This window comes from Callospermophilus lateralis, chromosome 3, assembly GCF_048772815.1.
Source record: "Callospermophilus lateralis isolate mCalLat2 chromosome 3, mCalLat2.hap1, whole genome shotgun sequence".
Classification (NCBI taxonomy): Eukaryota; Metazoa; Chordata; class Mammalia; order Rodentia; family Sciuridae; genus Callospermophilus; species Callospermophilus lateralis.
The window spans coordinates 101529267-101543188 of NC_135307.1; the positions used below are offsets into that span (position 1 = coordinate 101529267).

General features: G+C 34.7%; 1 protein-coding gene across 1 annotated transcript in view; it reads right to left on the reverse strand.

Moving 5' to 3' along the window:
- The window catches only part of Znf280d (zinc finger protein 280D), a 112268-nt gene that overhangs the window by 85654 nt on the left and 12692 nt on the right, over positions 1-13922 (reverse strand). The window contains 6 exon segments of the mRNA XM_076850833.2: positions 99-238; positions 334-399; positions 1735-1881; positions 4623-4638; positions 4640-4684; positions 4804-4847. Of these exon segments, the coding sequence (XP_076706948.2) occupies positions 99-238; positions 334-399; positions 1735-1881; positions 4623-4638; positions 4640-4684; positions 4804-4806 (417 nt within the window). The 5' untranslated portion in view covers positions 4807-4847.

The following is a 13922-nucleotide window of genomic DNA, read 5'->3' on the forward strand; positions in this document are numbered from 1 at the left end:
ACCTGTGACAGTCCAGAATTTTAACTGAGTACTGCTGATACTGATAAATAATATCAAACGTATCCCTGGGCTGACTATGTAGTTTCAAAAACACTTACAGGTTTAGAAAAAGGCTGAACAATAACAGAGCTATCTGAAGATCTAGATTCAGGATGAAAATTTACTGGCGAGGCAGCCACTGGATTTGATGTTGGGTTCGTATAATGTTGACTTGTAGGCTTGAATGCAGCAGTAATACCTGTATTTTAAAATTACACAATATATTGAAAATGTTTCTATTAATTTTGTCAAAATACTTTATTTTAAAATTAAAATAGTACAATAATACTGTACCTCGACTGAGTATGCCATTCTTTATTCCCCTTGAATATGAGCTGGGGTTAACTCTGTTCAAAATATCTAAAAAAATTATATTAATTTTAAAATATGTACTAAGAAAATAGAAATCACAAATTGAAAACAAACAGGTTACTAGAAAGAATATATAAATTATCACTAATTTAAGAATACAGTTAATTTTAAACACATACATCTTTAGCTTCCAAAGAAACAAAAGAAACAAGATTATTAGCCTTAACTATTTTAAAGAGTAAGCACAACTGTTCTCATTAAAACTCAAGATCCAAAAGCCAGAAGAAAAAGGATGACAAATCTGATTATACACAAGTCAAAACTTTCTGCAAGACAAAGAAATAGTACACACATTCAACAGCAGTCCAACACACAAAAAGAGTCTACATATTTGAAGTGTTCTAAAATGTATTTATATACAATCTATATCTTTCTTTGAATGGTGACAAGGTTGTACAGAAACTTGAGACTCATTCACACTTTTAAGCATTGCCATAGTAAGTTAAGAAACAGTAATATGCGGGGCACATTACATGCTTTGATAAATTCTCCTGGTTTAAAACAAATGTATAAATAAAATCAGAAAGGATCTATTTTCTCCTTCTACTTGAAATCTATGTTATTTCTCTATACTTCAGACATCTCAGAGTGGATATCTTAGCAAGTATTGGTATCTTTACTCTAACAATATAACAATGTCCAGCCCAATTACTGTATATGAAAGCTAGTAATCCACAGAGGCTATTCTGCCAAAAAGTTAAAAGGATTTAAGTGTGCTAACTGCTATATCATCAAAGTACAATGGCTATAGGCGATGTCCCTCTTTTTCATGAATATAAGTTGCTGAAAAATGGATATGGTCAGAATCTACAACGCATGGAGGACTTAAGCCAGAGACTCTGAATCATTCACTGCCAATATACAGTTTTAGCCATGTATGAATGACAATGCAATGAGGCCTAGATGTGAGAACTTCCATCTGATACTAATATACACTTAGTATATTACAAAATTTTAATCTAAGCATTCCAAATCCTTCCTTATGTAACTGCTAAATGAGAAAAGACAGAAATAAACAGATAAACAGTTCACTCGGACAAACAGTTTCACTAGAAATTATTTCCAATCTCAGAAGACCTCCAATGCAACAAGCCAATCTAAGCCTACTTCTCTCTCACACATCTGATATTTAACCTTTGGCTTCCCTCTAGTCTCCAATCACATCCCCATTTTGATTCTCAAGTTCTTACTGGCCTCCCCCTCATCTCTCATCCCTAACTCCTTACAGTAGAATAAGTACACTGAGTCCCATAAGACATTCACAAGTTTTCCATTAAAAATAATATCTTATAAAATTTGGCTTTAGTAAAAGTAAATGCTTACTGGAAATTGCTGGTTTTGAACTCGATATCTCTCCAACAAAGATGGGCTCATCATCATCATCATCCTCAACTTCTTTTACTTTCTTCTGCCATGGTTCCAGTTCTTCTTCTTCACATTCCATAAAGAGTTCTGCCATTTTTAAATTATCTAATTTTCAAAAGGAGAGAAGTAACCTTATTTTCAAAAAGAAAAATAAAAACATTTTTCAGGGTGAGTACCAGGGATTGAACTAGCGGGCACTAGATCACTGAGCAATAATCCCAACCCTATTTTATATTTCATTTAGAGACAGGGTCTCACTGAGTTGCTTAACACCTCGATTTTGCTGAGATTGGCTTTAAACTTGTGATCCTCCTGTCTCAGCCTCCCAAGCTGCTGAGATTGCTGGGATTACAGGCATGCACCACCGTGCCTGGCAGTAAAAACATTTTTGTAATACCTGATATTGAAGATCTACTTTAACAATTCTAATAGCAATTTCTGAATTGATATTCGTAGTCAGTACCCTGTAATAACAGTAAGAAATTCAGATCTCACTAGGATAAAAACTAGTACAATTAAGATAGATTAAGAGGTAGATAGGAAGACAGAAAATAAAAAATATTAGTTATTTACCATAGATAGAAAACTTAGAGATAATAAAATCCAAAGTGAGCTTCAGTAGTACACCTAGATAAACATATTCTATCTAATCATTATCTTTCTAAAGAAATATTAACCACGGGTAGACTAAGACTAAGAAATAACAGGTAGGAAACAAACTAGAATTACTACCAAATTCAGGAACGTTAGGCACAGAGCAAAGCAGGGATAGGTGCTAAATTAAAATACAGGAAATGAGGGAGGCTTATACCAGCCAGATTATATTACATTTTCTCACCTGAAGAAACTGATCAAAGCAATACATACAGTAAATACTACTTCTCAGAAATTATGACCAAGTACACTGAGCTCCTAAGAAGCACTTAGATATAGGTGGAACACCAATAGCACCAGGATTTTAGGAAAACCTCCTATCCACAAAAGAAATAAAAATTTCCAGGGTTCTGGCAATATCTTTAATACATCATTTTTAAAAGGTAATTTTTTATTATACTAAAATAATATCATTTCTACTTTTAACTCAAAATTCAAGCAATATTCTACCATAAAACTGAAAGATACCAACTGAAATTATGCTCTGGAGACGGCATACAAAGCAAATATTTCAACAAATTAGATGCCATTCTTTTATAAATATATAGAAAAGTATGTCACAAACCATTCCCTGGTCTAATATTTAAATGTTTAGTAATCTACCTATCAAAGGCCTTCCTATTTTTTCAAATGTCATCGACATCACAAACTGACCCCTTTCTTTTATAATTGTACTATTTTACTAGTTAGATAAGAGTTCTTTAAATTTTTCAACTCAGATCACTAAAAATACTAAAATCTATATCACTTCTGCACAGAGTACCTTACCTTTATATCATTCCAGTCTACAACATAAAAAGGACATGGATTTGAAATCAAATTGAATGGTTCAAATCTTCACTGCCTTGTAATTGTATGACTGAAGAAATTACTTGAAGCTATTTATGATATCTACCTAAGTTTTATATACATTCAAGAAAATGGAAAACACCATGTAAGTAAAACATCCATTTTCAACTAGATACTCAACCAATTAACTGCCTGTTTGCACTAATCCTTGGTTCAATTATAACTTCCTCAATAAACCATTATATTTTTATTTTCCTTTGAATTTTTGAACTACATTGACAGTCAATATCATTCAATTCAAATGTTAAAATACATGATCTCAAACTACTCTCTTTCTTCACGTCTTAATTTTACATAGCCACAGCCAAATTTAATTCACTGAGAATACATTTCCCCCAGAACATTAGATAATCAACATACCCACAGCATGAGATAACGTATAGACAAGGTGAAGTAAGATAGTACCTAATTTTGAAAAATTAGGAAAGATCCACTGTGAACTGATAATAAAAGTACTATTTATTTCCAGCTGATATATGTAATGGGTTAAATTGTGTTTTCTCAAAAGCCATATGCTAAATTCCTAACCCGCACTACCTCAGACTATGGCTACATTTATAGATAGACCTTTAGAAATAATTATGTTAAAATAAGGTCACTAGGGGCTGGGTGATAGCTCAGTGGTAGAGCACATGCCTTGTATGCATGAGGCACTAGGTTTGAGCCTGAGCACCACATATAAATAAATAAATAAATAAATGATATTTTTTAAAAAGGTCACTTGGGTGGCAATAAAATCCATATAACTGGTGTCTTTTAACAGAAGTGAAAATTGGGATGCAGGCATATGCAGAGAGAGGACCATGTGAAAACCTAATGAGAACATGGCTATCTACAAGCCCAAGAGAGAAGCCTGGCCCTCCCCTTGTGGCCCTCTGAAGAAACCAACCCTACCAACAAGTTAATCTTGGCTTTTTAGCCTCAAAAATTATGAGAAAACAAACTTCCATCCTATAAACCACCTAGTCTGTGGTACTTTGTTGTGGTAGCCCTAGAGAACTGATAAGAGTATGCAAAGATCTTCCTTGTTCTTTCTCACAGGACTCTGCCATTGTTAAAATATCCAGAATACACTGCAGACAGAAACGTTAAGGTCACATAGCACTTTTTTAATGTTTTCTAGACATATTTTTTGTCTATGCATAGAAGAAACACATGAATATACTAAATTGATATTTACCTCTGTTAACAAAAAGAATAAAGTTCACTTCTACTTTACTTTTTTATATGAACATTTGCTACTCCAACAATTTTAAGTTTTTAAGAAAAAGTCCTCCACCTTCTCTTGAAGCAGTTAAACAAAAGCCATACACACTGTCATCTGTTGTGGCCACAACACTTACCTTTTGGTTGAAAAGGGTTGTCGCCCATCAAGTTGCAGAGCTGATTTTCTGTAAATTGTCACCTAAGTACTGATACATGAGATCAGTCAATTTTATGAATCACTTTAAGGAAGACTAAATATTAAAACATGGAACTTGGGATTAAGAAATTATTGGGGAGAATTTTGATCTTAAAACTCACCATGTGACTCCAAACAAGGCAGCAAGTTATATCTGTTTTCCTTCCTGTAAAATAAAGATATATTATCATTAGGGTGGGGTAATTAAACTACAATAAACTCTTTTTTCCTATAAAAAGCTCAATTTTTAAGTTGAATATGTTTGATATATACATAACTCATATAACTGATTCATCCCTAAATAAACCCAATTAAATAAATAAAATGGTGGTTGTAGTAAGCACTTAATAATTGAACAAATACAATGAATTACTAAATATAAACAATTTTTAAACAATATTCTCTCATAAAAACTAGTAATCAATCACCTCATGATGTATTGTTTTAGTAAATCTGACTTTTCAAATGCCAATTGACATTCATCTTTATTACCTACTTTTCACGTTTCAGAAATGTAATAATTTCTGTAAGAAAACAAAAGTTAAAATAAATTCTAGTTTATTATTCTATTTTTTTAGCAACTGAAAATGGTTGGATACATTTCATCATAGACTGATACATTCAAAATATAACTACTGAGATCCACCCACACTGGCCTCTGCCCCAGGCGCACAGCCCTTTCCCAGCGGGGCAGACACTTGCCATAGCCTAGCCTCTGGTGCAGGACCACCCCGTCTGACCAGTCGACTACTGAGGAGCCCAGATCCAGCCCAGACTGCCACCCCAGCGCACTGGGTTCAGGCTCTGAGTAGGTCGGGTTCATCCCTCCCCCAGCAGGGCAGACACCTCCAGAGCCTAGCCTTTGGTGCAAGACCACCTCTTCCTATCAGCAGACTACCACAGGAGGTCAAGCCCAGTGGCCCAGATCCACCCACACCAGCTTCTGCAGGGCCCAGATCCAGGATGCAGTAGCATCCACTGAGGGTCTGGAAGCCCAACATCAAGGTGAGGTACAGACAATCTGCACAGGTACCACAAGAATATAGGGAAGAAACTGTAATGTCTCAGATCCACACTGCAAGAAAGGAAGACACATAGACAACATGAAAAAACAAGAGAGGAAAGTGCCCCAAACAAGACAGGACACTATAATAACAGAACGTATGAACAGCGAAGTTGATGAAATGTCAGAGAAGGAGTTCAGAAGGTTCATAATCAAAATGATTTATGAATTAAAGAATGACCTAAATGAGCAAATACAAGCACAAATTGATCACTCCAACAAAGAAATAGGAGAGCAAATACAGGTAGCAAAAGATTACTTCAAGATAGAGATAGAGACTCTGAAAAAAAAAAAAAAAGTCAGAAATCCTTCAAATGAAGGATAGCTTAAATCAAATAAAAAACTCAATAGAAAGCATAACCAACAGACTAGATCACTTGGAAGAAAGAATGTCAGATAATGAAGACAAAGTATACAATCTGGAAAATAAAGTTGACCACACAGTGAAGAAAGTTAGAAATGAACAGAACATCCAAGAATAATGGGACAGCATCAAAAGAACAAATCTAAGAGTTATTGAGATAGAGAAAGGCACAGAGTTTCAAGCCAAAGGAATGCACAATCTCTTGAATGAGATAATATCAGAAAATTTCCCAAGCATGAAGAACAAATTGGAAGACCAAATACAAGAGGCTTACAGGACACCAAATGTACAAAATTACAACAGATGTACACCAAGGCACATTATAATGAAAATGCCTAACATACAAAAAGAATAAGGATAGAATCTTAAAAGCCACAAGAGAGAGGAATCAGATCACATATAGGGGGAGACCAATTCGTATCTCAGCAGATTTTTCAACCCAGATCTTCAAAGCCAGGAGATCGTGGAACAACAAATACCAAGCTCTGAAAGAAAATGGATGCCAACCAAGAATCTTATATCAGCAAAACTAAGCTTTAGATTTAATGATGAAATAAAAACCTTCCATGATAAAAAAAAAAGAGTTAAAAGAATTTACAACTAGAAAGCCTACACTACAGAACATCCTCAGCAAAATAGTCAAAGAAGGGGAAATGAAAAATAATGATGAAAATCAGCAGAGGGAGGGATTACACTAAAGGAAAATCTCATCAAAGAGAAACCAAGTCATGTTAAATATCAAAAATAAACAAAAATGGCTGGGAATACAAATCATGTCTCAATAATAACCCTGAATGTTAATGGCCTAAACTCACCAATCGAAAGAAATAGACTAGCAGACTGGACCAAAAAAAAAAAAAAAGACCCAACAATATGCTGCCTCCAAGAGATTCATCTCATAGAAAAAGACATTCACAGACTGAGGTTATGGGTTGGGAAAAAGCATATCACTCACATGGACTGCAGAAGCAAGCAGGGGTTTCTATCGTCATTTCAAATAAAGTAGACTTCAAACTAAAGTCAATCAAAAAGGATAAAGAAGGACACTACATTCTGCTCAAGGGAACCATACACCAACAAGACTTAACAATTATAAATATATATGCCCCGAACAACGGAGCAGCTATGTTCATCAAACAAACTTTTCTCAAGTTCAAGAGTCAAATAGACCACAACACAATAATTTTGGGTGACCTTAACACACCTCTTTAATCACTAGATAGATCTTCCAAACAAAAGCTGAACAAAGAAACTATAGAACTCAATAATACAATCAAAAACTTAGACTTAACTGAGTTAAGAATATTCCAACCTTCAATGAGAGAATATACTTCCTTCTCAGCAGCACATGGATCCTTCTTTAAAATAGATCATATACAATGCCACAAAGCAACTCTTATCAAATATAAAAAAGTAGAGATACTACCCTGCATTCTATCAGATCATAATGGAATAAAATTAGAAATCAATGATAAAATAAGAAATAAAAACACTCTAACACCTGGAGACTAAATAATATGCTACTGAATGATCAGTGGGTTACAGAAGACATCAAGGAGGAGATTAAAAAGTTTTTAGAGGTACCCAGATAGAATATATCAAAATCTCTGGGACACTATGAAAGCAGTTCTAAGAGGAAAGTTCACTGCATGGAGTTCATTCCTTAAAAGAAGAAAAAGTCAACAAATAAATTACTTACCACTACATATCAAAACCCTAGAAAAAGAACAAAAAATCAACACCAAAAGCAGCAGACAACAGGAAATAATTAGAATCAGAGCTGAAATCAATGAAATTGAAACAAAAGAAACAATTGAAAAAAACTGACAGAACAAAAAGTTTGTTCTTTGAAAAAATAAATAAAATTGACAGACCCTTAGCCATGCTAATAAAGAGAAGGAGAGAGAAAACTCAAATCACTAACATACATGATGAAAAAGGAAATATCACAATAGACACTACGGAAATACAGAAGATAATTAGAAATTATTTTGAAAATGTATACTCCAATAAAATAGAAAATATCGAAGGCATCAACAAATTTCTAGAGTCATATAATTTGCCCAAATTGAAGTAGGATGCTATACACAATTTAAACAGATCAATTTCAAGTGACGAAATAGCAGACGCCATCAAAAGTCTACCAACCAAGAAAAGCCTAGGACTGGATGGATTCACAGCCAAGTTCTACAAGACCTTTAAAGAAGAACTAATACCAATAGATCCAATTTATTTCAGGAAATAGAAATTGCTGATGATATGATTCTATATCTGGAACACCCTAACTAGTTTTCTAGTTTTCCACCAGAAAACTCCTAGAGCTAGTAAATGAATTCAGCAAAATAGCAAGGTATAAAATCAACACCCATAAATCAAAGGCATTTCTGTATATCAGTGAGAAATCCTCAGGAAGGGAAATGAGGACAACTACCCCCTTCTCGATAGCCTCAAAACTAAATAAATAAATACATAAATAAAATACTTGGGAATCAACTTAATGAAAATGATGAAAGAACTATATAATAAAAATTACAGAACTCTAAAGAAAGAAATCAAAGAAAATCTTAGAAGATGGAAAGATCTACCTTGCTCTTGGATAGGCAGAATTAATATTATCAAAATGACCATACTTCCAAAAGCACTAAACATATTTAATGCAATTCTGATCAAAATCCCAATGGCATTCCTCATAGAAATAGAAAAAGCAATCATGAAATTCATCTGGAAAAATAAGAGACCCAGAATAGCTAAAGCAATCCTTAGCAGGAAGAGAGAAGCAGGTGGCATCGCTGTACCAGACCTTAAACTATACTACAGAGTAATAGTAACAAAAACAGCATAGTATTGGCAACAAAACAGACTGGTATTCCAATGGTACAGAATAGAAGACACAAAGACTAACCTCCAAAACTACAATTACCTTATATTAGACAAAGGTGCCAAGAACATCATTGGAGAAAAGATAGTTCTCTTCAACAAATGGTGCTGGGAAAACTGGAAATCCATATGCAACAAAATGAAATTAAACCCCTATCTCTCACCATGCACAAAATTCAACTCAAAATGGATCAAGGATTTAGGAATACAACCAGAGACCCTATATCTAACAGAAGAAAAAGTAGACTCTAATCTCCATCATGTGGGATTAGGCCCCAACTTCCTTAATAAGACTCCTATGACATAAGAATTAAAATCAAGAATCAATAAATGGGATGGAATCAAACTAAAAAGTTTCTTCTCAGCAAAAGAAACAATCTGTGAGGTGAATGGAGAGCCTACATCTTAGGAGCAAATCTTTAACCCTTACACATAAGATAGAGCACTAATCTCTATTATATAAAGAACTCAAAAAACTAAACACCAAAAATACAAATAAACCAATCAATAAATGGGCCAAGGACCTGAAGGGACACTTCTCAGAAGATGATGTACGATCAATCAACAAATACATGAAAAAATGTTCATCATCACTAGCAATTAGAGAAATGCAAATCAAAACCACTCTAAGATTTCATCTCACTCCAGTCAGAATGGCACTTATTATGCATAAAAACAACAATAAGTGTTGGGGAGGATGCGGGGGAAAAGGTACACTCATACACTGCTGGTGGGACTGCGAATTGGTGCAGCCAATATGGAAAGTAGTATGGAGATTTCTTGGAAAATTGGGAATGGAACCACCATTTGACCCAGCTATCCTTCTCCTTGGTCTATACCCAAACAACTTAAAAATAGCATACTACAGGGACACAGCCACATCAATTCACAATAGCTGAACTGTGGAACCAACCTAGATGCCCTTCAATAGATGAATGAATTAAAAAAAAAAAAATGTGGCACATATACACAATGGAATATTACTTAGCAATGAAAGAGAATAAAATCATGGCATTTGTAGGTAAATGGATGAAGTTAGAGAAGACAATGCTAAGTGAAGTTAGCCAATTCCAAAAAGCCAAATGCCTAATGTTTTCTTTGATACAAGGAGGCTGATTCATAGTGGGATAGGGAGAGGGAGTATGGGAGGAATAGATGAACTCTAGATAGGGCAGAAGGGTTGGAGGGGAAGGGAGGAGGCATGGGGCAATTAACGATGGTTGAATGTGATGATCATTATTATCCAAAGTACAGGTATAAAGACACGAATTGGTGTGAATTACTATATATACAACCAGAGATATGAAAAATTGTGCTCTATATATGTAGTAAGAATTGTAATGCATTCTGCTGTCATATATAAATTAAACACACACACATACGCATGCACGCACGCGCGCGCGCACACACACACACACACACACACTCTCATGGCCTTCTGTAAACAAGGTGTTATGCTAAATTCTAAGAGGAAACAGATGAATAAGTCTCAGCCACAGTCTTCAGAAATTTATGACTGTCATTAATGTCTGTCATTCATTGGACTTAAAAAATTCTGTTACAAAAAAAAAAAACATTATCATAAAAACCACAATTAAACTGCTTTATTTGAACCAAGAATTTGTTATCTGTGGGGGGCGGGAGATAGAGTTCAGTGGCAGTGTTTGCCAAACAAGTACAATGTTCTGGGTTAAATATCCTAACACACACAAAAAAGAATGTGTTATCTGTATTTTCATGTATACAGAACAACATAAATTTTATATAATAAGCTTTTAAAAATCCATTTAGTTATAAAGTAAAAAGAGTAAAAAATTAAGACACTGGAAACCTAAAATATTAGAATACATAACTAATTCAATCTTCCTATTCCTCTTTACTCTCAACCTGAGAACACAGCAAGTTTTCCCATTTCTAAATTATTTGGACTGCATAATTTTTTTTTCTAAAAGAAAAAACAATTATTTAAAAGTACTTCAGGAGTTATTACTATAAATTACTACAAATATTTTAATTACTATTACAGAAGGCTCTTCATGAGTTTTGTCTTTAAATTCTCCTAGTTCTGAGGTCTAGCTATTTAAACCTCTTTAACGCAATTATTTAAACAGTGGTGAGACAGAACAGGAGAAGCCTAATCTTACCCAAAAGATACGTTTTGGTTTTTGTTTTCTGTACTTTTCTGTGTTTTTGTTAAATACAGGTTGTCTTTGTAGCTGACCAGAACCTCCTGGGGTTTGTTGGAACAGGATGCAGGGGGCAATAGCACCCAGCCTTGGGGGAGAAGATGTGGAGATAAAAACCAGTGATAAGATGCCACCAGGTCAGTTTAGAAGGTGGCAGAAGATGCCACTCTTTCCCTGCCACTATGCAACAACATCACCACCACCAACCACTACTACCAGGACCTGGTAGGCAATAGCCCTTGAAGCCTGCCCAAGGGACTTTTCTGCAGCTTTCTAGAGTTGTGTGAGTGAGCACCTCCACCACCTCAGCAAGAGCCAAGTGCAAATGAACCCAATGAGCCTGTGTGGATTACCATGTCACACACAAACCCCAGTGCAGAGCACAAAGAACCAGCATGATAGTGCAGAAATTCTGGGTCGGCAGTTGACTCTGCAGGAGCCTATTCCTTGCCTAAAAATCTTTCACTCTTCTCAGTTCTCAGAGAACCAGTCTAGGAATTCTGTTCTATGTACTGACTCCTTTGTGTTCAAGCATAAGCCCCAGTAAAGCCTTGTGCAGATTGTATTGTTTTACTTTTTCATTATTCTATCCCGAACTCATCGGTAATATTTGTAGCTTATCTCTAAACTACAATCAGTGTAATGCTTGTGTCAAGTGTAAGTACATGATAATTCTGGTTCAGTATTAAGGACCTATCAGTACCAAGTTTAAAGAAAAAATGGTAAGAATCAGAATTACACAGCCTATGAGACTCTTGTATATTTCTATTAAGCAATCATATGATTATATTATATTATGGCAAATGCTTTAGAATTTTGGTGGTAAGGCACACAATTCTATGAATTCTATCAACTGCTTGAGAAGTGGAATATCCAGCAAAGATATGAAGTGAGAATTTTGCAGCTCTAAAAGATATCTTGCTTTTGCAGCTCAGAGTTGGCTCTAAAACAGAAAAAAAAAGAACAAAAGAACTCTCTGCTTCAGGGTTAGGGCTGTAGCTCAGGGGCAGAGTGCTTGCCTAGCATGTGCAAGGCACTGGGCTCAATCCTCAGCACCACATAAAAATAAACAAATAAAGGCATTCTATCCATTTACAACTACAAAAAATAAAATAAAAAAACAACTCTCTGCTTCGGCTACTGAGTCAGGTAACAGATTTCATGCCAATGTTTAATATACAGGGGAGGGAATTAATTCCAAGTAACTGATTATAAAAGATCTTTTAGAATATAATCCACTCTTTTTTGGAGACTGCCCATATAAAAAATTTTAATTCTTATTTTATTAATTTTTCAGCTTTTATGTATCTAAAATTAAACTATAACTTAAAGAATATTTTTTCTACAAAATTTTTAGGAATCAAATGAAAATTCTGTCCAAGTTTTTTTAAATATGTAATTTCTTACTAACACCTTAGAAGTTTCACTACTTCTTAGCATCACTTATAGTAAAGTTTTGTTTTGTTTTGTTTTGTTACTGGGGAGAACCCAGGAGTGCTTAACTACTGAGCCACATCCCCAGCCCATTTTTGTATTTTAATTAGAGACAGAGTCTTGATGAGTTGCTTAAATCCTCTCTAAATTGGTGAGGCTGGCTTTGAACTCCTGCCTCAGCCTCCAGAAACTCTGGAATTACAGGCACGCTGTGCTGCTGGGATTACAGGAGTACGCCACTGCACCTGGTGTGAAGTTTTAATAATTAACGATGTCATAGGAAAATGCTTCCTAACATTATAATTTTTTGTAGCCATTTTCTGGAACTTTAATATCCTTAAGGCTTGTAACACTGCATTACAATTGCTAGTTTTCCTATTTCAGCCAAGTCACCCTCCATTCTAGACTTATCAACTGAAGGACACTAATTTAATTCACTTCTAAAAATCTAAGGATGTATACTTTAAACTGTTCTTGACCACAAACAATGAAATGTGAAGAATAAATGCCAGATTTAAATCCTGGGTCAACCATTTACTAGCCCTATCACCTTGGACAAGTTAGCTAATCTCTTGCTTTAGCTAGCTAAAAAAAAAAAAAAAATAGAAAGGACACAGATATAGATATACACACATAGAAAGAGAACCAGAGACACAAAGAGTTTTTCATTTCACTACAATGAAAACTAAAGAACACTAAAAAAATTGAAGATAAAATGAACTTCCATGTTAATGGATAGGCGGAATTAATATTGTCAAAATAGCTGTAATACCAAAAGCACTATACAGATTTAATGTATTCCTATAAAAATTCCAATGACATACTTCATAGAAATAGAAAAAGCAGTCATGAAAATCATTTAGAAAATAAAATTTAAAAAAAATCAGAATAGACAAAACAGTCCTTAGCGAGAAAAGTTAAGCAGGAAGCATTACAATATCAGACCTTAAATTATACTACAGAGTTATAGCAACAAAAACAGCATAGTACTGGCTTCAAAACAGACACAAAGACCAATGGTACAGAATAGAAGACACATATACAAACCCACATAAATAGACTTACCTCCTACTAGACAAAGACACCATAAACATACTTTGGAGAAAATATAGCTTCTTCAACACATGGTGCTGGGAAAACTGGAAATCCATTTGTAGCAAAATGAAATCAAAACTCTCTCTGTCGCCCTGCACAAAACTCAACTCAAAGTGGATCAAGGACCTTGACATTAGAACAGAAACCCTACACCTACTAGATGAAAATGTAGGCCCAAATCTCCATCATGTCGACTTAGGAACCAAATTCCTCAACAAGACT